Source organism: Pocillopora damicornis, chromosome 4 (assembly GCF_964200805.1).
Source record: "Pocillopora damicornis chromosome 4, jaPocDami1.2, whole genome shotgun sequence".
Taxonomy (NCBI): domain Eukaryota; kingdom Metazoa; phylum Cnidaria; class Anthozoa; order Scleractinia; family Pocilloporidae; genus Pocillopora; species Pocillopora damicornis.
Window position 1 is genome coordinate 9,571,483 of NC_142673.1, and position 26,246 is coordinate 9,597,728.

Sequence of the window (26,246 nt, forward strand, 5' to 3'; positions counted from 1 at the left end):
AAATATTTGTCAACAAGACTTGTTAGTAGTGAGAAGTACCGACCAAGTTTCCTTTCATAACTTAATTTTTTAAATGTCCCAATCACTGGATCTCCCAAAAAATATTACATCTTTTTATTTTTGGTGCAAAATAGAAGTCCTTCTTTATATAAAAATGAAAAGTGCAAGTCACACTTAAATAATAACAGCTCTAAAGTTTACTTGTTGTTCTTCTCTGTCTGTCAGCTATCAACAAAATTGTTTTATACTTCGGACAGTGCATAACTATTTGTGGACCAGAGTTCCAACGCACCTCTGTAATCGCATATAGTTACTTCTGTCTCTTGTACAAATGTTTCTCCTTTGTAAGACGCACTCTACTCTCTTGTCACCACTGCGTTAAGTTCAATGGAAACGACTGACTGAGGAATCGAGATGGCGGTGTTGGAACGTGTTGCTGAACGCTTGCTACGGTCAAGCTTTGTAGATTTAGGTACTGGTACACTGGGATCATCTATGTATCTCTTATACTTCCTAATGTGGTATCCTTCTTTTATAAATATGAGGTTAAAAGACGATTTGTAGTCGCATTCAAAACTGTGATTGGCTTGTGTTATTTCTCACATTTGCCATGAACACAACTCAAGTGAGTTTCGAGTCTTTGTTTCCTCGACAACTTTCGGCCACAAATCGTGCATTTGTAATACGCTCGATTCGTGTCGATTATTTCTACATAGAGTGAGCTCAAATCATTATTTATATCACCAAGGTATCCATCGTCTAGAAGCAGAGAACCGGTCGGAGAAGTCAGATTAAAGTTGTGCGCTTCTCTTAACAATGTAATCGGCAAGCCAGCGGATTCACTTAATGCTGGCCAATAACAAGTCCTAAACGATCCACGTGATCATGCCCCTGATCGGAAACAAAGAAGACTCCATTTGGCGCTCATCTTTGAATGTACTTTTCATTGGTTGATCGCTTTTCTCAACTGTTTTGCTTAATATGACATTTATAAAGATAGCTTTTGTTGTGGTTCAATGGAAAAATGAGAACAGCGTGAGTGTTGTAAAAGAAAAGAAAGTCGTTGGCGCCGTGGAGTTAAAAGAAGGGACAACAGTTGACATATTGACCGATACAAACAAGGGTCGAGTGGCCATCTGTAAAGCTACAATTTTGAAAGTTTGTGGTGAGTAAAAATTGTGATATTCGTTACGTGATCAAAATCGTATAAAAGAAGAGATGTAGCGGGTTGAATTAAGCTTACATAACGCTCGGCGCAACTGAAACTAGAATAATTCTGAGAATTGAATCGGTCACTTGCATGCCGCAGTTACTTAAGCTTATGCTTTTTAATCAAATAAACCTATCAGTAAGGTTTCAAGATTCCTTTAGTCACGTTTGGGAACATTCAAGATTCATAATAGGAACTGTTATTAAACAAACCTTGTTACATAAAGAAGCCCTCCTTGATAAAAACAAAATAATGTTGAAATTAAGAGATCCTCGCAGCTAAGAACACTACTGAAACGAGTAGTTGTAAATAGGACCTGAAAAAAATTCAGGCCCGTACGGGATATGAACTCATGACCTCTGCGATACCGGTGCAGCGCTCTACCAATTGAGCTAACAAGCCAACTGGGAGCTGGTCAATGAATTTGGTCCAAATAAACATCCAAGTGAATGAAGATTTTAGATATATGAAAATTCATATATTTGCACTGCAGTGGAGAGATGAAATTAAGAGATCCTCACCGCTAAGAACACTACTGAAACGAGTAGTTGTAAATCAGGTCCTATTTACAACTACTCGTTTCAGTAGTGTTCTTAACTGCGAGGATCTCTTAATTTCATCTCTCCACCGCAGTGCAAATATATGAATTTTCATATATCTAAAATCTACAAAATAATGTATTCAGCCCCTTTTTAGTAAAATCTATGAGAGAGATGTACTAACTCCAATATAAAAGTCACTCAATATAACAGAGATTTCCCAATTTGAGAATCCAATGAATGCCCTTTTCCTTATAGCCATCTTAAAGGCCTGGTCTGAGCCATTAATATATATATTTAAATATAATGTTTTTTTTCAAATTCAGATGTCTTGGAAGCCAGATACAAAATGGTCAAGCTTCTTGTAGACAACCTCATTCAAGGCCAACTCATTGTGAGCCCAGGGAAAAAAATACAAACAGCAGCTAAGTTTGCAGTTTAGGATAACTTCACTCTAATTTATTGTTACATTTGCAACAAGACTTAAATCAAAAAATCAATTTTATTTATCTGTAATTAACGCCTTCACTCCCAAGAGTGCTTGGTTTTCAAATATAATTTAAGATATTGTATTTTATGGAAAAGAATCAACAGATTTGTCAAACCAAATTTAATGATTGAGCAGGACTATTTTATATGAATAGCTGTAATTGAGGATTAATCCATATGAAGTTTTCAAGAAAAGAAAAATAAATCAAATTCCATCTTAATATTACCACAAGTTGATGTTAATAATTAATCAAAAATATTTTACATGTAAGCCTTAATTAAGCTTTTAAATAAATTTCATTGAATACTTGAATTTTAGCTGGGTTTTTTTTTTAATTTAGAGTATTTGTTTTATATCATTAGCCTCAAATTTTTGCTTAAAAATTCCCAGTAATTCTTAAACATTCCTAAAAAAATTCCCAGAAATTCCTAGGAATTTTTTAGATTTACAGCTTTTCAGGGAAAGTCATTGGTTCTCTGAGTTGGAATTCCTAGGAATTCCAAGTCCTGTTGGCTATAAACTTGGAATTTCTAGGTTTTTAGAACCAGAGTTGTTATGGTTGGGAATTCCCAGTCCAAATTTACCGTGAAAATTCACACCTTTATTCCTAGGAATTCCTAGGAATTCCAAAAGCCATTTCGCAAGGGATTGTGAGCCCAGGAAAAAAATGCAAACAGCAGCTAAGTTTGCAGTTTAGGATAACTTCATTCTAATTTATTGTTACAGATACAACAAGATTTTAATTTTAAAAAAATCAATTTTATTTGTCTGTAATTAACCCCTTCACTCCTAAGAGTGCTTGGTTTTCAAATATAATTTAAGATATTGTATTTTATGGAAAAGAATCAACAGATTTTATTCACAACTTGTGTCAAACCAAATTTAATGATTGAGTAGGACTATTTTAAATGAATAGCTGTAATTGAGGATTAATCCATATGAAGTTTTCAAGAAAAGAAAAATAAATCAAATTCCATCCTAATATTACCACACATTGATGTTAATAATGAATCAAAAATATTTTACATGTAAGCCTTAATTAAGCTTCTAAATAAATTTCATTGAATACTTGAATTTTAGCTGGGTTTTTTTAATTTAAAGTATTTATTTTTTATATCATTAGCCTCAAATTTTTGCAGGAATTCTAAGTCCTGTTGGCTATAAACTTGGAATTTCTGGGAATTTCTAGGAATTTCTAGGAATTTCTAGGAATTTCTAGGAATTTCTAGGTTTTTAGAACCAGAGTTGTTATGGTTGGGAATTCCCAGTTCGAATTTACGGTGAAAATTCACACCTTTATTCCCAGGAATTCCTAGGAATTCCAAGAGCCATTTCACAAGGGTATAATCCTTTTAGGTCCAATTCTGCAAGCTATATATTGAGATACTGACATATCAAAATTGGATTTTAATTGTCTTGGAACCTTAGCTTTGAATGAACTTTAATGGATTTCCCCTATAAAATTACAGGTCCTTGTGACTCTTACCCATGTCTAAATGGGGGATCATGTGTTGGGCCTCCAAACCAGTTGGTCACTTCATTTCATTGTAAATGTGCTGTTAATTTTACTGGTGAACTTTGTGCTGTCTTTATGAGTGGTAAGTAAAGAATAAAAGACATAATTCTGCCTATTCATATATTGCATAACCAAAACCAGTTATAGTTGGAGAAAACTATAAAGCAACTTTAACCTAGCCCAGATTTTGACCTTTATGACAAAGTCATGCATTCAAATGCATCGCAGGATGTTATATTATATGTTATTGCATCAAGGTGATAATTTTTTATGTTATCCCCATTGGCCTTCATCTTCCTGCTTCAAACTTTAAATTACTCTCTTGTATGTTTTCATTCATCTATTTATCAGTTTTTAATTTATATCTCTCACTTCTAAATTAAAAAAAAAAACAATACTCATCATGTCACTCATCAAGGTGTGGATCAACAGTGTCTTTTTGGGACAATTCAAAAGTATATAAGAAGAATCATAGCTTGCTGTCAGCGATATAAGGGTATCTAAATTTTGTGTGATAGTGTAGTCTAATCATCCAGGAGAGTGTAGTCCTAAGAACTGTCATTGGTAGTGGTGACTGACTTTTTGCCAACCTGAGCAGAAGTCATCATCGGAGTCAAGTGAATAGCTGTTGTCAGTGGATTGTTCTAACACCAGTTTGTATAAACTGATTGGTCAGTTTTACCTTGATGTAATTGGCTGTAAAACTCAAGTGGCTTAGGAAGGGCATGATTGGTCAGGTTCGATGAGTCAGTAAAGTCAGGTCCTTCTGTTTGGTTTGTTTGTAATGTTTGTGTCATGAAGGAGTCATTTGTATGGTGGCTGTAGTACCATCATGATCATCATCAGGTCGAGCTTGCTCGGTATTCCATGACACGCTAATCTTTAACTTTTCTCTGTCTTCCATTGCAATTGGTAGTTCTTCAAGTCTGCATCCTGTGTCATCCATCAATTGGTCAATGTAGGTCTTTTTTGGGCATCCTCTCAGCTGATGTCCATGTTTTAGCTTCCAGAGTAATACATCCCCTGCTAGTTCTTCTTTACTGCACCAAAAATGCCCTGCAAATCTCATTCTTTGTTGCTGTAGCAATTTACTGATTGGTGGGATGTGGCCATAATAAGAGCTCTTTGTTTGTGGGGTGGTCCTTCCACGATCTTTTTAAGGTAGTGCATAGCATTCTAGTACATGCTCTGTCTATTTTCTTTTCCAGATGTGTTGTTAAGGTCCAGGAGACTGAATCAAATAAAAGGACAGTCTCCACTGCTGCTCAAAAGAAGTTCCTTTTCAGGTTGTCTGGAAGGTTTGATTTCCATATCTTGTCCAGTTGATTTAGAGCAACCCACGCCTTTCCTAGTCTGATGTTAACATCATGTTTGGTATAGGTGATGTAGCTTCCCAGGTATTTAAAATCTTCCATTTACTTTATCTTACCATTGAGACTCTTCATCCCTTCTGACACATCTTGATTGAAGAAGATGAACTCTGTTTTATCTGCATTGAGGTAGAGCCCTGCTAAGTTGTCAGCATAGTCTGCATCTGTTATTTTCATAGCTGGGTAGCATTTTCCCTTCCGCTTCACGAGTGTAAAGCCAAGTTCATTGTTCTTGTCCAGAGCTTTATGCAGTACATAGTCAAGACATATAATGAATATGTATGGGACTAGTTTATCACCTTGGAGGACTCCAGCACTGATATCAAAGAAGTCTGTGTCTCCATCAGGGGAGTGAACAATAGAGTGGGTGTCCTGATACAGTATCATGATGGCATCCACTGTTTCCTTGGGTATATTCCATAGGCGGATAAGATCTCTTTCATCTTTCTGGGGTGGATCGAAACAAAGGCTTTTGAAAAGTTGATGAACTAAGGAGAGTAGCTGGAAGGTTTTTAGATTTTAGCCTTCCATTAGATACATCTGATGGTGAGTATTTGTCCTGAGGTTGATCGGTTTGTGTGGAACCTGTTTTGGTTTTTTTCTCAAGACTGGGTTGATGTTGGGTCTTCTCCTTTTTAGGAGCATCAGGTTGTAAATCTTTGCTGCAATTGCTGTCAATGTTATTCTGCGGTAATTCTTGGTGATCGTGAGGTTGCCTTTTTTGGGGATTGGGAGCAGGCATCCTCTCCATCTATTTATGAGGTCTTGATTATATACATTGTTGCAGAAATCCAACAATACTTTTGGTTTGAATGTGATATGCATATTTGAAGCCATCAAGTTGTCTAAGATGTGCATTAAAGTCGCCTGCAATAATTAATGTGTTGTGTTTGGGAACTTGTCTGGTGACTGATTTTATTAAGTCCTCATAAAATTTTTCGACTTCTGTTTCATGGCTAACATTGGTGGGGCTGTAGCAGGAGATAATGGTGGTCTGAGGATTTCCATTGAAGGTAGCTATCATAATTCTAGGTGTTATCATTTCAGCACTGATAAGAGCATTGTGGGCTAAATAGCATTCCAGTTCCTCCTGGGTGAGTAGCCACATCCACACATTCTTCCATGCAGAGCAGGTGATCAGTCTACAGCTGCCAAAGATGTATTCTTTTGTTGCAAATCCCTCATGTATGAATCTGTGTTCTTGTAAACAGATGATCTCATGTTTTGTGGAATCAGTGGTGGTGACTAGTTCAGGTATCTTTCCTTCTTTCTGGAGTGTTTGGACATTGAAGGTTCCAATGAAGATGTCTTTCTTTTTCGACTGCAACCTGAAACGTCATTGCAAGATGCACTCCTTCACGACGGGTGATGTGGGATGAAAAATAGAAGTGGGTTTTGTGTCATTTCATACTTTCATATGGTAGAATATAAATAGTATATACACTTGTTGAGGGGAGTCAGCTGTTCTAAGTCAGTGAACCAGCTTTCCAGAGTCAGTCATTGAAGGTAGTTGTTTCTATAGGTTGGGCATTATGCAGAGTCCTTATAGTCCACAGTGTGGTTTGTAAGGTGATGATGTTCTGCAATGTGATTGTTGACATCACCTTTCTTGTCATTTACTTGTGTTCAGTCAGTCTTGTAAGCTTTCTGCCATTCTCTCCAGTGTATAAACAAAGCTTACCTGTATATGTAATTTAAACCCAGAAGTGGCATCTTTGTGAAATGGGTGAAAATAAAATACAAAACACAGTAGGAATGGACAAGGGCATAGCATAGTTAAGACTAATTAGCGCTCTTTGATTGTCATTAACAGGACTCATTAGCCCATTTCTAAAATATATGCATATATATACATATATAGGAAGTCTGTGTTTTGATTTTTCCATTGTACAATGCTTGATATGTAGGATAAGATATATATATATATATATAGGAAGTCTGCAAGTCAATTTTCGAGTGGAACAGTGCTCAATACGTTGAAGCAGAGCAGAATAAATATTATGAGAGGAAAAAAGGACGCAACTACATTTCCCGACAGCGAAACAGGCTTGTCGGGAAATGTAGTTGCGTCCTTTTTTCCTCTCATTATATATATATATATATATATATATATGGATATGTTTATGTTTACGTATATATATTTATATAATAATCCTGATCCTAATCCTATTCTCAGAGAGTTGTAATGTTTTCTCCTCAGACATTCCATGTCACAGTCCAAATGTGAGCCTGCTAAATGTCTCACCTGATGTGCCATCAGAATTGAGAATTCCCAGATCAAGACAGCTCATAGTCCAATCTGAAGTTAAACTGAATTGCAAGTTGTCCCACATGACAAGGTTTCTTTGGCATGTTTACCAAGTGGGTGAAATAGATATACCTTTAATTTCAACAAATGGTAATTCAGAATTGAAAATTACCCCACACTTATTGCCAGTTGGTATATTTTTGGTTCAACTCACAATCAGCATGGTAGGAACACCAGTGTTTGGGGTTAGTCAAGGTTATTTTGAAATCATGAGAAGCCCTCTGGTTGCATACATTGCTGGAGGAACCAAGGTTACCAGGGGCAGAGACAGAACTTTGATTTTAGATGCATCTATGTCACATGATCCTGATGAGGAGAATCAAAAATTTTCTGGTTAGTACATGTAGTTAAACAAAATAATTCAGTGAAGTCATGCAATATCAACATTCAACTTCCATCTTAAATCAAGAATGGTCCATCAGCTCCCAAGAAAATTAATCATATCAATCTCTTCACTTCAGTGAAAAACAAATATATAGAAAAGTTATCATACCAATATCTTCACTTAAGTGCAGTGGAAACAGTAAATTTACACATACCTTAAATTTTCTTGATAGTTATATAATGGTTCAAGCTAAAAAAACCTTTGAAAATTTGCTAATTATTGCAGAAGGACAACTGATTAGAGCATTGATCTTTGATACTACCTGGGTATAAAAGTTTCATACCTGAGGAGAATAAACAATTCTTTGTTTGGTATTTAATATTTTAGAGATTAACCAAAACTGTTATTTTTTGGAAAAATCAGAAGCCACAACTGCTGCACTGTTATGAAGAAACTTTTGATGAAATACTTTTTAGTCAAATAAGCCATCTCTTGGAAGAGCTGGTAGGTCATTAAGTGTCAGAGAATCATTACCACCAACCATCGGTCTGCTGGCTCTATTACTGACTGTCTTAAGATATATAGAGATTTAAGTGATTTAAGGTAAAAAATAACAGAATTATTCACCTCAGAGTATTAATTAATTAAAGATCAGGATTGCCAATATTTCACGAGTTAGCATTTTAAGCGAACAAGTGAAATATTTTTTGAACACAAGAAGACAAATTTTGTAGCAGCCATGGTATACTCTATTTATATAAACACCAATAAAATACTAAATCATTTCACTTTATCATTTTTCTAAAATAAGAACAATGTTACTAAAGCAACACTGAGCTTGTTATATTCACATGTTGTATTCAGGTGTTAAGATATCATATTTTCGCACAAAAGATCACTTGGTATTTCTTTGGTGTTTATATAATAATAAAGCTATTCTTACTTTTTTAAACCAATGCTATACCATTCTACGTACGCTATTATAGGTCTCAATTATACATGGCTTTGCAGAAAAGTGTTACCGCTGGATCTTAATAATTCATTTGAAGCAGGATGTTGCTATAGAGGTGGTGATAAAGAATCTGTTGGACCTAAACTCAGAGTGAACAACAGTCTTATAACAGAAAACACGTCATACTTCATAACAGTTTTGGTTACAAAAGATGAAAGGCAAGCTGAGTACACTCAGGAAGTGTTTATTATTCCAGGTGATCCGCCTGAAGTACAGATCAGGTATACAAAATTTAAGAAGTGTTCTTTGAGGAAGTCAAGCAGAGCTGACTCTTCTTTATCCTTGATATGCATTTAGCATAATTATCTGCAGGGGGGAAAGGAACAAAAACAACCATACTTGGATATTAGATTCTCTGTTGCTATGGTAACAAAAAAAAAGGAGACTGGCTTAATTCTAGTCGTCAGGTGGTGGACCTATACATGTTGACGTATACTAGCTCATTGCCGGATTAACTGATTCAGAGGGATGCGGGACGCGTCAGTTTTTGGTACATTTTGTTCAATGGGATTGGGGGAAACTTGCCTATTCAGTGATTTACACTACACTTCTCGCGATGAAATATCCTTATTAAGGTAACATTATAAAATAATTCAAATAGTACGCGCGCTCTGATTGGCCATAAAACCATTTTACATGAGCGTATGTAAACACGGTTTTCGTTCCTCTTTCATTAGTTATTTTATAAAAGAAATGTAAAAGGTTTCCGTGTTTACATAGCCTGATGTAAACACTTGGGAGGTTGGGAGAACACTCGATAAGCTGGAAACCACTCCGCTTCGCGTCGTGGTTTCCTACGCTTATCTCGTGTTCTCCCAACCTCCCGCGTGTTTACATCAGGCTATGTAAACACGGAAACCATTTTACATTTTTTTCGATGGCATTTTACAGGCAGCTCAATGATGGTCTTCCTACACCTCTCTTCTTTTTCCACAGTGAGTATTGACGTGTTGACTTGAATCAGCATTAACTGAAACCTTGTATGACTTGCAGGTGTGTAGAAAACTGCGATGCCAAACTGAATCCATCCGGGAGAATGGCTTTACAAGGCATGTGTACAGGTGATTCATGTCACGGTAACCTTACCTTCAATTGGACAGTTTTAAAAGACTTGAATAACTCTTCAAACAGTTCTCAGTGGACTGAGGTGTTAGAGGTACAAGAGTTGATAAGCACTCGAGTTTCGTCAAAATCTCTCGTCACTAGGCCTGGAGTACTGACTTCCAATACCAGGTATAAGTTTATATTGACTGTACAACGACCAGGTGGATACCGCGGGTATTCTGAGTACCACGTGACCTCAAACAGCCCCCCTGTTGGAGGAGAGTGCAATGTAAGCCCAACATCAGGAGTCTCTCTAATAACAGAGTTTACTTTTACGTGTATGAATTGGCAGGATTCAGACCTTCGGTTGCAGTATGAATTTGTTTACGTCACAAATAAATATCTCCTCAATGTGGCATACAAAGGAGTGAAAACTAGTGTAACAACCAAACTTCCTGCTGGAGAGAGTAAAAATAATTTTACTATCGACTTTCGGGTGCGAGTAGCTGACATTTTGGGGGCATACACTGAAGTGAGGACTCCCGTGCAGGTAAGAAAGGGTAACTGAAACAGAACATCGTTACATTAGTATTCATCTATCGCCTCCTTTTTCTTTGCTACTATGAATTTCATAGTTTCAGTAAACTTCCTTCATAGTAGGATGTAGTCCATGTAAAGTGTCTATTGTCTACTCCATTCATTTTAATCATAGGTTTTAGAACCCAGCATTGAACGAAAAAATCTGTTAGACATTGTTAAAAACCTCACAACTGGAGACGAGAGTGAACTGAATTACCTGATTCAGTCGGGTGACTTTTCACGTGCTGTGCAATTAACGGCAGCAGTGACTTTGGTCATTGATGTCATTCTGGATGCGAAGTCAACGGAAAGGCAGGCCTATGAGTTGGCAGAGAGACGTACGGTAAACATTTGCTGTAATTAAACTTTTCCAGCGAAACTTAACGCGAAGAACCTCTTGAATTGTCTCTGACAGAAAGTCCAAGTTTAAAGTTTTAGTTATTTTTTAATTCCTTTTAGAGTCTGGGCCGAGTTTGATTTGCTGCGAACAATACTGCATTCACACGGTAGCTCTCTCCACCCATACCATTCGAAGATATCCGATAGTCTGATAGGCTTAGGTTTTTAAGGCTTGTTTGATGCAATTGACTTGCACAGATTTTACTTTGCCGTAACATGAGTATACTTAAATAAATTAAATGGGGTATTAAATTTTGTTCACATTTAGGATGGATTTTAAACGATGGCTAAAACTTAGTGGAGGTCAGACCAATACTAAATTTCAAGTTATCCGTTCTTCATTGAGGTTTCAAACTGCAATACTTCCATAAAGACTCTTAAGAATATCTTACTGCTTTCCAGGAAGGGGCAGTTACCTATTGAGCTCTCTAATTAAATTTGAATTGAAACACCCCCGTGGGAGAGTACTTTCATTTTCGTGTTTGAGAGGTTTCTCACATACTGGAAACTGCACCTTCTGTTTGATTCTTTTCAGTATGTTTTGAGTAGCTTAGTTCACCTTTACATTTTTATTAATTTTTACAGATGAAATCAAACATCATAGAGAAGCTATCAGCTATACCAGCGGAGACTGTCGTCAGAATTCAGCAGGTATCAAATGTTATTGCCTCCGCCAGTTCGGTCAATGACGAGGTTACCGTCGAAGCGCAGGTATAAATTTAGTGAACAGGCAATGCATTTTTTATTACAGTAGGATCACTTTCATGGCTAAAATCAGCGAAAATCGTCTATTATTCCGGCCCTTTGAATATTTTTCAGAAATGTGCAACGAATGCGCTTGAAAAGATGACTTCAGTGTTAAAAGCGGAGAGTACAGCTGGGGAAAGTTACGACTTGCTTTATGATGGCGCAAAAAGTCTTGTGAATGGTCTTGGTAGCATACTTAAGGTAGCAGCACGCGGAGCTAGAGTATACGATTCGCAATCACAGGGGAACTTCCCATTCAAAGCCAGCTTCGTAAATGCAAACGAAAGACTCTCCCTCAAGAGCCATAGGGTAACATTCAGGTCAAGAACTTCTTTGCCGTATTCATTGGCCAGAAGGACTACAAGAGACGCTAATGACGCGCAGTTACAGGTGAAGAACTGTTTAGAACTACGAGTGCAAACCTAACAGGAAGATATATCAGATATGAATAAAGGGTATATCTGCAGCTTCGCTCTGTTGGTTTCATACGACTTTAAAGCAAAGCTCCCTATCTTCTTTTCTTCATAGTGTGCTAATCCGTTGCAGAATTTTGCCAAGCTTGTCTTTACCTAATTTTCTGAATTTTTTCTAATTTATTTTTGGGTGTGAGAGTTGTTATAATTAAAAACGAACTGTCCGAAAAGCAGCGCTAAATTCATGACAGAATCTAGTGGTAAAATTCGAAAAATTAAGGCGGCATCTCAAATTACCTCACAACATCACAACATAATTAAAAAAGCTATCAAAAGTTCTGACTATAAGAACTGGTAGCAGCGACTACTGTTTTATGGATATTTATGTTTCAGGCTCGAATCCATGTTGGAAAACTACTCCATTCTTTGAAGGATGTCGGAAGCACGATCTTATCCCGAACTCTTGTTGGTGAGGAGCCGAGAAAGCTTCCAGCGCAGGCCATGTCGCTGTTAGTGTTGCGAGAGGAACCCAAGTTGCTCGCTGGGACTATTCTGTTGAACAAAGGGAACAGTTTTCAGCTTACTTCATTACCCATCGAGTTAGACAATGCCTACTTTGTAGATAGCCAGGTAGGAATGAGAACTACTATAATATTGCACTGAACACAATTTTATGTAAGTATTTCCTCTCTATTTATGTTGTAGTGCTCGCTGTGAAAGTTTTGGCTTACGAGGAGATTGTCCTCACGGTCGTCGCCTGTTGTACTGAGCTACCTCGTTTTCACTGCTAAGTTATCATGGTGATCTATCGTTTCGAACGAACAGTGCACTCAGTTGTAGCATTGAATGGCTTCCTCAAAGTATGCAGTTTCTTTCTGCGCTTTTAAGAGCCACTGACCATAAATATCGTGAATCCGCCGATAGTTGCAAAATTACGTAACTCATTTTATTTTTCATAAAGGACCCTTTTCATAAACATTTTTAAAAATTATATCAAAAAGTCTTATTGCGCTCTACTTTCTCTGAAAAATCGAAATGTCAAAATACTTCTAGATGGCCGTTGTCCTCCCCGTAAAACAATGACTAATTATGCAACTTTAGTAAAGAGTTTGGGCTGTACACCGAATGCAAATATGGCGGATCACTCGGACGGCCCGGGCCGAGTTGCACGAAAGCGAAGTCAGGGAGGCCAGGCTTTTCCCTGTGTTTTGACTCTTATGAATGGCTGCACGTGCGCCTTCAGAGGACGATATTTCCGGAGCCTATCTTGCCGGGAGATCACCAGCAACTTGAAAAAACGTAGAACTGCGATTCTTGTTAAGAATGCATCGCGATCCGTTGACCAGCTCTCGCGCAAGAGGTCAAGTAAATGGCACATTCTTGGCCAAGCGTGACCTCCTGCGTGACAGCCGATTAACGGATCGCGTTACATTTTCATTTTAGCCCTAATTCTTTTCAAGCTGGACGCGCGGCCTTTTGCGGGCCAAGAAATAAAATTTGAGGTATTAAACTACATGGTGATAAAAACAATAGTTTCAAAAAGATAAAAGAATCATCTTTCAGCACGCAAAATTTAAAAGCGGGATTGTATCGCGTTGCCGAAGTTGCATAATGTTTTTCTTGTTACATCTGGAAAAATTCTCTATTCCATTAGTACAGTAATCTGGTAAAGGCATATTAGACAATACATCATCTGAAACTTCGAATTCAAGATCAGTTGGCAGAAGTGACTCCAACTCGTTTTCGCTAACCTCTGCGTTTGACCTTTTCGTATGCTAATTTCTAACGTTCACAAAAGCATAATTGTTATGAACTCTCTTGACACACGCTTTTCCAAGAATGTTTTTGAAGCCGTTCAAAAATTTCGCAGCACGTGTTTTTTCGGGTAAAAAACCACTCGGCTATGCCTCGTGGTTTTAAACCCGATAAAACACTCCTGCTCGTTTTTTAAACATTACTACTAATATAGTAGTGTTCATAACTGCGAGGAGCGCTGATATTCGTTTCTTCGACCGCAGCGCACATAAATGAGTTTCATATATTTACAGTCATTAGAACACGACATATTTTGTAATTTGTTCCGAACCAACGGTCATGATGGCTTTTTAAAATACAACCTTAAAATTTGTCATCTATGTCTACAGATGGTAACCGCAGACTTTACACCATTCTCTTGGGACCCTACAGGAGCAAGAGTGACGACTGCTGTTTCAAGCCTTGAACTTAGGAACAGTTCTGGGCATCTCTTGAATACGACAGAACTGAATGTGCGTGTTACTATTGAACTTCAGAACCTCCAGACCTTCATAAACACATCTCAGCCTCATTACATTGGAGCCAACAGAACTGTTTTCTATAAGATAGATGTCATTCAATTAGGGATGGCCTTGGTGCTCAAGATTCGTCCAGAAAGCAACAAGACAGTTTTTCTGGTGACTGTTAAGTATGGAGAGCGGCCTTCTCTAAGTAATAACGACTTAAATGTTACAATACCTGACCTTTCATCTTGCGATAAGATGCCAGATGGGTATTTCAACTGTTCACGCGATCCGCACCTGGTTTTTGTTAACCAGGAATTTATCAACAAGAAAGGTCTTGGATACTACTTCGTCGGACTAGCAGCTGTGTCACGAGTTTCTGCGATCTCTCGTATGAGGCGCTGCTCAAAGCAGTCCTGTGTGCAGTACAAGGAACCGCCCACCAAGGGTGCAAGTTTTAGTGTACCTCAGTACCGAGAAGGTGATGAATATTATAACATACAGGTGACGCCAGCTGCCTGCCTGTTCTGGAACGCGGAAATATCCCAGTGGACATCAGAGGGGTGCAGGGTGAGATTAGAAAAGTTACGTAAACTGTAGACTAAACGGCTTTGTATTGAGTGTAAAATAGTTTATTTATTAATTGTTTATTCCAGTCGTTATGTAGTATTTATTTTAGTCTCACCTCAAATACAGAGCTTGAAACATACAATCATGCTCTATCATTTGCCCTTGGTCTTGTGGCTGATATACACTACTTACTTGCAGGTAACCGAGATGACAACTCAGGATTCTATTCACTGCTCTTGTAATCACTTAAGTTCTTTTGGAGGTCATTTACTTGTGGCGCCTACTCCCATCGATTTTGATAAAGTTTTCACCGAATTGGCTGGTGTACCAGATAGTGGATACATAGCTGTTATAATAGCTATTAGCTGTGTGTTTGGGTTTTATCTGGTGCTGTTGGTGTGGGCTCGAAAGAGTGACAAACGCGATCTTATGAAAGTAAGAACATAACGCCTAATCATTATAAATGTACGATGAACAAACAGAAAAACCAGCCTCTCGCAAAGTCGCGCTCACCGGGCCACAAGTGACTGAAAACAGGCTTCTTGCTTATTCATCTTTTAAGTTTTTAATGATAAGAGTAATCCCAGTGTTGACACAGGAAAATCATTCACGAGGAATTTTTTTTTAAGTTTCGACCTGCAGTATTTTATATTCTCCGAATGAAGCAATGAAAGAAATTAGCAGTCTCAACTCAAATACGGAGGCAAAAAATCATGCGGAAAATACGGAATACTTTGAAAATTTTACGCCGAGCTGCGATTCGTTGATAGTTGAATTCAGCTGTGGTAAGAGAAGTTTAGTTAACCCCTGGGAGAGCAAATTCCTATAAAGAAATAAAATTTCCGAAGTCAAGTGGAAGCTTATCATGGACTTGCATTTTGCACGCTTGCACCTTCTCAGAGTTGGTAGCAAATAAACAATATCTTCTCCATAACTCAATTTATATCCTTTTTCCAACAGTTACAGTTTGTGTTCACTTTGAGCATGGTTAAACGAGCTTTCCTTTCTGTTCTTCCTACAGGTGGGCGAGAGTGCACTCGTAGGAGTTCCGTCGCCTTTGTCTTACTTCGTCGAGATTCAAGTATCTACGGGCATTTGGCGCAACTCGGGCACTACTGCTAACGTTTTTATTGTACTAGAAGGAGAGTTAGGTGCCAGTCGACCGTTCCATTTAAAGCACGACTCGTGCATCTCTTTCGCAAGAGGCAGTATTATTTCCTTTATTCTTTCAATTCCTGACTGCATTGGCCCCGTAAGAACTGTCCGCGTGTGGCACGACAACTCGGGCACCAATCCATCGTGGTTTTTGAACCACATCAAGGTCTGCGATCTGTCCACAAAGAAGCAATGGAACTTTATGTGTTTTGCGTGGCTGGCTGTTGACAAAGGTGAAGGATTAATAGACCGCACCCTTCATTGTACTTCCGCGACCGATGAAGGAGTCGACTCTGCAGTATATGTTCAGAATAAAATTGCTGAAGAATTCAGTGACTCACATATTTGGCTTTCTGTGGCAACAAGACCGCCAAGGTATCGGTTTACTCGCGTCCAACGTTTATCTTGCTGTCTGGCACTACTGCTAACCTCAATGCTGGCAAGTGCTATGTTTTACCAGCACGAAGCAATGGTAGACGACACTCAAGGATCCCTCAGAATGGGTCGTTTTGATGTAAACCTTAAAGGATTCATTATTGGAGTTCAAAGCCTAATAGTCATTTTTCCTACCTATGTTTTGACTGTAGAACTTTTTGCCCATACTCGATCGTCAGATGAGAACAAACAAATGACTCTCAAAACTAACGCAGAAAAAGAATCTTTTTCTTTTCCACGGTGGTTTATTTTCATTCCTTGGCTCTTGTGTTTCCTCCTCTCGACTTGTGCGGCTGCTTTTGTTCTCTTCTACAGTCTACAGTGGGGTGCAGATACAAGTGAGCAATGGCTGGCGTCGGTTGCAATATCAATTTTTGTTGACATATTTGTAGTAGAACCTACTAAAATTATCGTAGTTTCCTTCATACTGCCTCATATTTTTAAAGAAGAAACTGACAGATCTACGTGGATGCCTCGCTCTGTCGACCCCGAGGTCGATCTTAAAGATATTAAAGTTGGCGGGCTAGGAGATAATGAGGCCGAAGAGGAAGAAGTTGAAATACCAAAACCTCTAAGCAAAAAACAGCTACGTCGCGCAAGGAAAAGTCGAATAAGAGAGATACTAACATATTCAGCTTTTCGGAAAATAGGATCCTACATGCTTTACTTATTGATTCTTATGATTGTTTGCTACGGTGGGCGTAGCAAGCATGGGTACCTGATGACATCATCCATGAAGAATACATTTGGAGAGCTTGACATGGTAAGTGAATTGAGTAATCTTGTTGTATCACAGCTGGCTACATTGATACGAAAGGATGTAATAACACCATAATGATAGCAGACTTCGGGAGGTTACAGTTTTTTTATATACCAAAACGTCGAAGAGGCGCCAAATCAAAGTTATCGTTAAAAAAAGACACGCCCTCATTTACAATGCGTGTATTTTTCCTTTACTTTGCGATTGAACAACGAGATATCATCGGCCGTATGGTCCTAACTCAGAGGGCATGTGATTAGTGCTCAGACGGAGCAAGGAGAATCTCTTACAGGCAACGACTAATGTCAACGCACTTATTATTCAGTTTACTTCGTATGATTTATAGTTATTTTTTTATTTATATATTTTTATATTTAAGTAATTTCATATATATTTTATTTTTATTTACACATTTCTATACATTTTTTATTTGTCCCGCCGAATCATGTAGATTTCAAATCACTTCAATACATGGGACTGGGTACGTGACGTTTTGGTACCAGGGCTTTTTGAGGATAGAAAATACTTCACACTGAATAGTTCCAGTCCTTACATTGGAGATGGCGACGCTGTTCTGGTTGGGATGCCTCGTCTTAGGCAGATACGAGTCAAAGAAGGTATTTTAAGGGAATTGTATCAACGAAGACCAAAAAAATGCTGCTTGTGTTAACTGCGTCGACGAGACCGATTTAATGGTCAGCTGCAAACGTTCCATCGATATTCCACGAAGCAAATCCCTAATTTAAGTTGTGTGAAAACTCCCAAAAACCAACCTCTAAAGGGCAGCTCGCATAAAAGGCTGGACTATTGGAATGATAGTGGTTACAGGGACTAGCTTAAGACTTACCCTTCGGGTGAGCCATCGTAAGGGTTATGAATTTGATTTGATTAATTGCTAAGTAAATAAAAAGACAGAAAAAATTGCCCTTCATTTAGGTTACTTAAAACCCATTTATCCATTTTCTTTTGAGGCGGGAACAAAAATTCATTTATCATGATGGTTGCATAAAATAATGACACGATTCATGTACGGTATGTCCACTATCACAATGACTAAAAAACTTTTTCGCTCTCAGGTCCTTGTGACGTCGGCATAAAGGAACTGACCACTCAATTCAATTCATGTGTGGTTTCTTATACATTCAGTAACGAGGACAAAGCCAGCTTCCATGAAACGAGATGGCGTCTATTTTCCTCATCCAAGAATGAGTCACTCATTAGTCCTCATCGGGTCTGTCCAAGTGCTTGGCATTATTCGTCTGCCCAAGAAACATCAAGTCTTCCTTTATGGGGAAAACTTCATCTGTTAAACTTTTATGGCGAAGGAGGTTACCTGGCCGAGTTGGGCTATGACAAAGCCACAGCACTGAAAGTCATCTCTGAACTCAACCTGTTTAACTGGACTGACAGGTTTACCAGTGCTATAATTTTTGAGTTCACGGTTTTTAACTCTCAAGTAAATTTGTTCAGCGTGATTTGGATCCTTACTGAATTTTCACCAAGTGGTCTCGTGGTCTCTAATCACGTGATTCATACTATGCACATATATGACATTGGCGGGGGCTATAGTGCGGTAACCATAACGTGCCAGTTGTTACTAGTGGCTTATATTATATACTTTGTTGTCACGGAAACGAAGAAATTGATTGCGGGAATTAGAATTTATTTCTCTCAGTTTCTAAACTGGGTTGAACTTACGCAGACTTTTGCAGTCATTGGCTTTCTCATTTCTCACATTATGAAAGAAACACAGCTCTTTGCTACCACAGCGAAACTAAGAGAAAATACTTTTCAGTTTATCAGTTTTGATAAAGGCGTTCTTTTGCAAAACCTGGAAACGCTATTTGTATCGTTACTGATGTTTTTGAACACTTTGAAGTTGCTTTATTTGCTCAAATTGAATTCCCACGTGAGGCATTTATTTTATGTAATGAAAGTGTCTACTCGGGAACTCGTTCAGTGTTCGGTTGTATTCGCTGTCTTCATGTTTGGATGTATTCATGTAGGATACATTCTGTTTGGGAGCGAAATTTACTCCTTTTCTTCGCCTTTCATCATTCTACAGTCTCTTCTAGTCGAAGGAGTCGTTGGTGGCGGTTTCAGTTACTTTTATGATTGCTGTACAGTCATTGGCCCAGCTTACTTTACGGCGATAAAAGTGGCAGTGAATCTTATATGCATCAACATTTTCGTTTGTATCCTTGTTTATAATTATGGCCGCATCAGGGAACTCTCCAGAAGGAAATTTGATCTTGGACATTTCATGTTTGTTAAAATGAAAGAACTACTAGGTTGCGGGGGCGACCGTCAGGGAGCGAATGAAGACATTTCTGGGCATGATCTACCGAGCACAGAGATCGAGGAGGATATTCTTCCTGAGGCAGCAGAGATATTGGCGAGGCTGGATCGGATTAACCATCTTTTAAATGTTCATTACGCCGACGAATTTTGTGAAGACCTTGAACTGTTTTCTATGTGGTTTGATCTTCGCATGCAAGCTAAGAAATCCAAGGATTTACAAGAAAATTGGGTCGATGCTCAAGAAAGTTTTGAGGCTGCTGTAGAAGAAGATTGGGTGGATGCACATCAAGAATGAGATATTATCTCCTTTTGTCAGATGAGCAAGTGATAAAGGGCTCACCTAAAAGAGCACTTACAGAAAAAGAAAACATTAAATTGACCTTGAAAGTTATGAAGGACATATCAATATTACATTAACTTTGGAACAATTTCAGTCATTTTTTTTGTACCGTAGCACATTGTCATTAAGGGCTACCTTCAAGTATACCCAAAATTAGATTTTACATCATCATTTTAATGGTTGCTTTAGCAGCGTTAAGTTTTTTCTGTAGTTAAACTTTTACGATTGCGACAACTTCTTTGGCTCATCATCAATTAGACTTGATAGGCCATCTTGAATTTAATCACTTGCTCAGTTTCAGTTTTTGCGGCAATTAACTAATACCATTCTTATGTCATTTTTATGTGGTTATTCTTTTAAACATTCTTCAGCGGGTGGATAATTCTATTTACCAGATTTACCGCTACCTGTTATTTAAAGTTGTAGGTGTGCCTGGTCATTAATCCGTTGGATTGTATTAAATACGTTAACTGGAAAGTGGTATTCATGTAACTTGTAATTGCTGCCTGATTGCGTTATTGGGATTTATTCAGAGTTCGGGACAAGATCAAGGATCAGATGAAGAAAGTGTAGTTCCCCACTGAAATGGTTATTTTTCTGCATGATTATGACTAGGTGTGAGGCTTCCGTAAAACAGAAAACGTCATTCGAAAGTGTTGAAGCTCTCGTAAGCATGGTAGATACTAGTTTTTGTCTATCGCTGCTGAACGAACACTGATCATTACGGGGTTATCTTCTTTAATTTGTGATGTGAATATATTCACAAATTATAAGTAGGGCATGAAATATCTACAACTCTGCCTGGTGTTCAATGATCAAATTTCGAGCACATAACGCTAGTGTTTCTGAACAATTGATTTATTCACCTCCTGAATCAATGCACCGTTGGTGCTTCTGTAAAAAAAAAAAAGGTGGTCTTTTATATGTCTCCCGGTGTAGCACTAACATGGCCGTCAGTCTGTCGTCTCGGTCAGTAACCAATATGGCCATCGTGACGTCGTGTGAAAACGATCTATAGTTCCCTAGGTTATGACCGTGAAAATGATACCAAACTGGTGCGAAAAGGGAGAGGAATTCATACTTAAAGGAGCCATATGTCACATCTTGGCTTTTTTCTCTTTTTTTTAAATCAATAGTTCGACTTCATCTAAACAGGCGTAAATTTAACTTATTAGAGTAATTAAGAGCAAATTTTTTTTATCACCGCGTGGGGGGTGGCACATGATCGGAAAAATCACTATCCTCATATTTCGCTTAGAGATACCTTTGGGTAAGTCTATAAACGTGGTATAATATTTTTGTTCAGAGCTGTTTTTATTTTCTAGAAAATCACCAAACACTGTATCGAGCCCCAACCGCCATAAAATGGCCGAAATGAAGTCGACGTGTAGGGCAACAAAACCTTTATTCCTCAAAAGCGCAAAAGAAAGCAAGTCTTTCTGAATTTTACCTATTTGTATACGAGGTATTTAAAAATGATTTGAATCTAATAACGGGCTTGTTGACATAACTATGAATTATTGGCGAATATTTGAAAATAGCCAAAATTTGATTGATTAAAAATTACATTTTGGAGCAGTTTTTCAATGAAAATTTTTCCTACCTGGTATAACTCGGAATCACTTGAGATGAGCATTTTTACAAAGTGGAAAGAATGTTCTTTCCATGGATATAAAAATTAATTTGGGGCTCTTTATTACTGCGAAGAAGTAGCCCGGTCTATTTCGTGCAAATCGCAATGCCGCCATGTAAACAACATGATAATCCAATTAGGCTTTTTATTATCGAAGCCATAATTCCAACAAAATCTCATCGCTTTGACCTATACTAGATTGTAAACTGGATTTCTTAAGCTCACCTGGCGAAAAACACCTTTCTAAGATTGGTTCCTTGCCTCAATCTTGTTATAAAGAGACTTGACAACAGCTTCGATAGTACAGCACTACAGGCGGTGTATACCAAATCACAATGGAAACATCTCACGAAGGTTCCTGCCGGAAACGTCGCATTGCTGGACAGTTATAACCATATTTCAGCTTGGAACACTCACATTTTACAAGTCTTCCTTTCACAATAAGAATGGAAGTTTGTTTTTTATAGAACGAGCCAGAGCATCCTGACAGATGAAATGAATCATTGACGTTCGTTTTTTGCGATGGTGTCACGCAATAACATGTCACTCGAAAGGAGGCTCGGTTACCAATATACTTATTTTCTTTCCTTCTTATCCCCTATTTTTTATTTCCGGGAAAAAGTTTTAAATCCAGAATTTAAAATTACCGTTGTTTGCATTTTTTAAGCGCGATACCACTCATGCGTCACCCTAGACTGCTAAATGAATTAGGTATATGTTACTACAGCATAGAGGAATTTTCACTGCATTAATTTTTATCACCGTAAAAAAATGTGTTATCCTATTTTGTAAATTGTGACGGCTTGCAGGGTAGACAGGTGCGGGAGTGAAAAAATTAAATTGGGAGTAGCTTTCTAAAATACTCAGCGCTAAAAAAATAAATTAGATTAGGCACAGTTTCTAACCATATAATGAGCGTCGCGCCATAAATTTCCCAAAGCAAACTAAAATGGTGTTTTCGTTTGGCCGCCGATTTTTTTAAGAGGTGAGCGTACCAAATGGAAATCAATTGCTCCTTTCAAAGATTAGTTGGGGGATGCTGCTCCCAAGAAAAGCGAAGTCGAGTTGCAGGAAAAGCTTCTCTTATAGTCCCTCTGCGCTCATGTGAGAAAGACATCTCAGCACACAAACAGGCTGTGGGCGTGAATGATGTTGAATCGGAAGTCGATCTCATTTTAGCACGGGCATCGATATTCACGTTGCCTTCCAATATTTCGGACATGGCTATCTGCCCAGCCCATCGCTCCTCTTTGCATCCAATGCTCCTCTGGGCATTGGATGGCGAAGAGGCTCGCAACGGTGCCGTGTTCCATCCGAATTATCGAGGCATGCCAAGGAAGGGAAATCACGAAAGGATGACCGTGGTATAAACAAAGCGCTTTCGAAAGCAATCCTTCGACGCACGGGAATATTCCTCCCTGTTGGGTCTGGTAAGTCTTTGTAATGTTGTTAATTTACAATAGGACGCTATGACAAACAGGACAAGAAGTTCCTAGTACTAGATTTGCAGAAATTATGGCTTCGATAATAAAAGAACAATTGGACTATTTGCGGTTATTTACACGGCGGCGTTGCGATTTGCACGAAATAGATCGGGCTATTTCTTCGCAGTAATTAAGAGCCCCAAATTAATTTTTATATCCTTGAAAAGAATATCGTTTCCAATTTTCAGAAATGCTCATCTCAAGTGATTCCAAGTTATACCGAGTAGGAAAAATTTTTATTGAAAAACTGCTCCAAAATGTAATTTTTAATCAATCAAATTTTGGCGATTTTCAAATATTCGCCAATAATTCATAGTTATGTCAAAATCCCGTTATTAGATTGAAATCATTTTTTAATACCTCGTATACAAATAGATAATATTCGGAAAGACTTGCTTTCTTTTGCGCTTTTGAAGAATAACGTTTTTGTTGCCCTACTCGTCGGCTTCATTTCGGCCACTGTTATGGCGGTTGGGGCTCGATACAGTGTTTGGTGATTTTCTAGAAAAAAAAAACAGTTCTGAACAAAAAAATTATAACAAGTTTATAGACTTACCCTAAGGTATCTTTGAGCGAAGTATGAAGGTAGGGCTTTTTCTAGGCATGTGCCACATTTTTTTTATTTCACGCGGTCTCCAGAAAAATTCACTCTTAATTGCTTAGACAATCAAGCATGGTCGTACTTGCAGCAAATCAGCTCTGCTGCACAGACTCAGTCAGGTGAGGAGTCTAATACGACACGGTCGTTGCAAGCATTTTAGTGTCAACCAAGAGTTAAAAAAAACCGATACGTCTGATAACTATGGAGGAGGAGGCCCTGAACTTCCGGCCCCCTTAAACGGATTGAAGAAAAAGAGGAGAACAAAAAAGGCAATCAAAATATTATAAAAAGGAGAAAAATTCTAATCCAGTGACTCCTAGGATGATTCCTCAATATAGAACTGCGCATCTTGTATTTCTCTTTAAAAAAAACTCGTTATCAGGCGAATAAGGGGCGCGCAAGAAAACGGTAATGTTTTTCAATCATGGACCAGATAAAGAGTTACAATGGCCTTTGGGGCTTGAACGAGCACGGTGACCTATCTTTTTTATTCTATTTTTCGGAACAGACATTGGTAGGGAACATTTAATTAAAAAGTTTAAGAAAAATTTTTGGATAATTTTTTATCTGAGGATTCACCTCAAGGGAGGAACAAGAAAGGGAACACAATTTGATTAGACTTCCGTCGCTTACAAATATAATTCCAAGCTTCTCTACCTTTAGACTCTCAGACATATGAAAAATGCCAAGCTAATAGACTTTGAGAGAAATGGGAAATTTCGAGATTCACAAAAGCTAACGAGATTTGAAATTGGATAAAAATGTTGTGAGACTTGTGGCTTTCCAAGAGAAAGCCTCTTCTATCATTCTTTCGAAACAATAGCGAAGTTAAACAAGTTAGGGACAAAAGTCATTTTCAAGTAATTTATATTGTGTCTAGGTGTGGCATTGAATTCTTTACAGCTGATCTCTCTATTCAGATGTGTCCAGAAACATAAATATATTTCAGTAATCGAGTAGATGATTTTTCTGAATGTACTCAAACCTTCTGATTAAATAACCGCTAACAGCGAGAGCTCTATTAGCTTGATAGTGAAATGGAGTCACATGGCAGAAAAAGATCTTCAAGGAAACCTCTTTATTTCAGTTTCACATATTACTAGACTGAATTAGGGAGTGGTTTAGAGAGAAATTTTGTAAAAAAAAGATTACACGATAAATAGCACAACGCAGACGGGCTTGAGGGCTTATATCATGTACATCATAAATGTGTCAGCAGAGAGCTCTGGAGGAATAAGACTTACAAACACAACAAGGGATCGAAGAGATGCAGTAGGTATTGTAAAATCCTTATAGAGGCGCCATAGGGTTTTTACTCAATGTTGGCGCGCGGGCCAGGGTAATGTTTTTTCTCGACAATTTTTTTGTTTTCGCTTTTCTAGGTCACTAAAAGCCATCAAAAGGCGATGACCGAGGTTCGGATTATCGTTTGCTGTAGTAAATATCAACAAAATTATTTTCGTTGTAAAGCCAAGTTATCGCTGGTGAGCGTCTTCGGAGGCGCTCGCTCGTGATAATTTGGCTTTGTCTTCTATTTTATTCAATTTGCTTCGGTGAAATCTCTCAAAATTTTCACTAGTTAAGATATTTGTCCTGCCGATCATTTGAAACCGAAAAAAATAGGGGTTACGAAGGCAGTTTCCTTGCTATTTGTGTTTTCTTCCTTTATCTCAAACTTGGTCTTATTAATTTTTTGTATCCATAGGTACTAGGAAGGGCACAGATATGTTTAACGGTCCAACAAATCTTAGGAAATTCCTCTGAAGGACGCTCGATAAATCTTGCTCGAAAGATCCCTATTTTCTTTGTCGCAAAACATTATTTATTTGAGGATGCGTTAACTTTTGAATCTGTCGCCTTTTGACAATCTGTCCTATGATGTTTTCGATTTTGTTGACCTTTTTTACAGGCGTAGAAGGCCTAAGAATATTACGGATGCAGTTGCTGGAAACCTTAGATTCCATCACAAAAAAACTCTATGGAGTAAAACTATATCAGGGTTTGAGCTAGGATTTGACTATTTAGGGTCAATTTGTCCCTTTAGGTTATTTTTGGGGGACATTTTCTATTTCTGAGGGTCGCTTAAGCATAGGGAAAATTTCAAACTGAACTAAAATTTTAAACATTTAATGAAATAGCAACAAGTTACATTGTAAGGTGGCATGCTTCTTTTTATCTTTCTCTGTAAACTCTTAACTGTATGATTCTCTTACAACCAGCAGCTGATCATGGCCACTAAAATAATTAAGAAAGTGACTATTTGTAAAAGAACAAGACCAACAACTCTGTTGTGCCATTATCATTTTAACAATATCATATTTGTTCTTGCTTCCACATTTCATTGCAGATCCTTCTTAGTTAATTAACATCTTACATGTACATGTATAATAGCAGTATTTCACGATTTCAAAATTCTCCTGTTCTTTATAGCCCACTCTTCAAGGGCTAATGAAAAATCATAGTCCACAGAAGGTGGCCCCTCGATGTCTATAGTCATAAGTACATCTAACCTGTTGGCTTTTAGTCTGTTTCTCATTCGCGGCAAAAATGAAATACTATATTCCCCGCCTTTCATCTGCACTTCGCCCTGACCCAAAAGCTTGAACAACTTTTCCACATAAGCAACTTGGATCAATATCTGTAGCTCTCTTGTTGTTCTTTGTAAGTTTATTATCCCTCTCCACCGACTTAAACGCTCACGAGGACAAGACACTTTACCAGCCAAGATTTAGTTGAAAAAAAAAAATAGAAAAACAG

The 26,246-nt window shown here is 38.0% G+C and overlaps 1 protein-coding gene across 3 annotated transcripts; it reads left to right on the forward strand.

Annotated features, from left to right (window-relative positions):
• The first annotated feature begins 900 nt into the window (after positions 1-900).
• LOC149046745 (polycystin-1-like protein 2) lies at positions 901-20,241 on the forward strand. 3 transcript variants are annotated; one of them, XM_089205645.1, is made up of 15 exons: positions 3,708-3,837; positions 4,964-6,138; positions 6,337-6,513; positions 7,326-7,766; positions 8,745-8,991; positions 9,764-10,364; positions 10,527-10,736; positions 11,378-11,503; positions 11,612-11,929; positions 12,346-12,582; positions 14,097-14,780; positions 14,979-15,215; positions 15,802-17,133; positions 17,582-17,747; positions 18,207-20,241. In XM_089205645.1, the coding sequence occupies exons 3-15, from the start codon at positions 6,501-6,503 to the stop codon at positions 19,724-19,726; spliced, it is 6,132 nt and encodes a 2,043-aa protein (XP_089061771.1). In that variant the 5' UTR covers positions 3,708-3,837; positions 4,964-6,138; positions 6,337-6,500; the 3' UTR covers positions 19,727-20,241. The 3 variants fall into 3 exon arrangements, with proteins under 3 accessions (XP_089061770.1, XP_089061771.1, XP_089061772.1); XM_089205644.1 differs by lacking the exons at positions 4,964-6,138; positions 6,337-6,513 and adding an exon at positions 901-1,165 and having other exon boundaries at positions 3,709-3,837; XM_089205646.1 differs by lacking the exons at positions 3,708-3,837; positions 4,964-6,138; positions 6,337-6,513; positions 7,326-7,766; positions 8,745-8,991 and adding an exon at positions 9,034-9,177.
• The last annotated feature ends 6,005 nt before the right edge of the window (positions 20,242-26,246 follow it).

Excerpts from the sequence above, each read along its gene's own strand:
- LOC149046745 (XM_089205644.1), top strand. The coding sequence starts at position 982 with ATGACATTTATAAAGATAGCTTTTGTTGTGGTTCAATGGAAAAATGAG. Across the intron at positions 8,992-9,763 it reads CCGCCTGAAGTACAGATCAG|GTGTGTAGAAAACTGCGATG; the intron begins GTATACAAAATT and ends TATGACTTGCAG. Across the intron at positions 10,365-10,526 it reads AAGTGAGGACTCCCGTGCAG|GTTTTAGAACCCAGCATTGA; the intron begins GTAAGAAAGGGT and ends TTTTAATCATAG.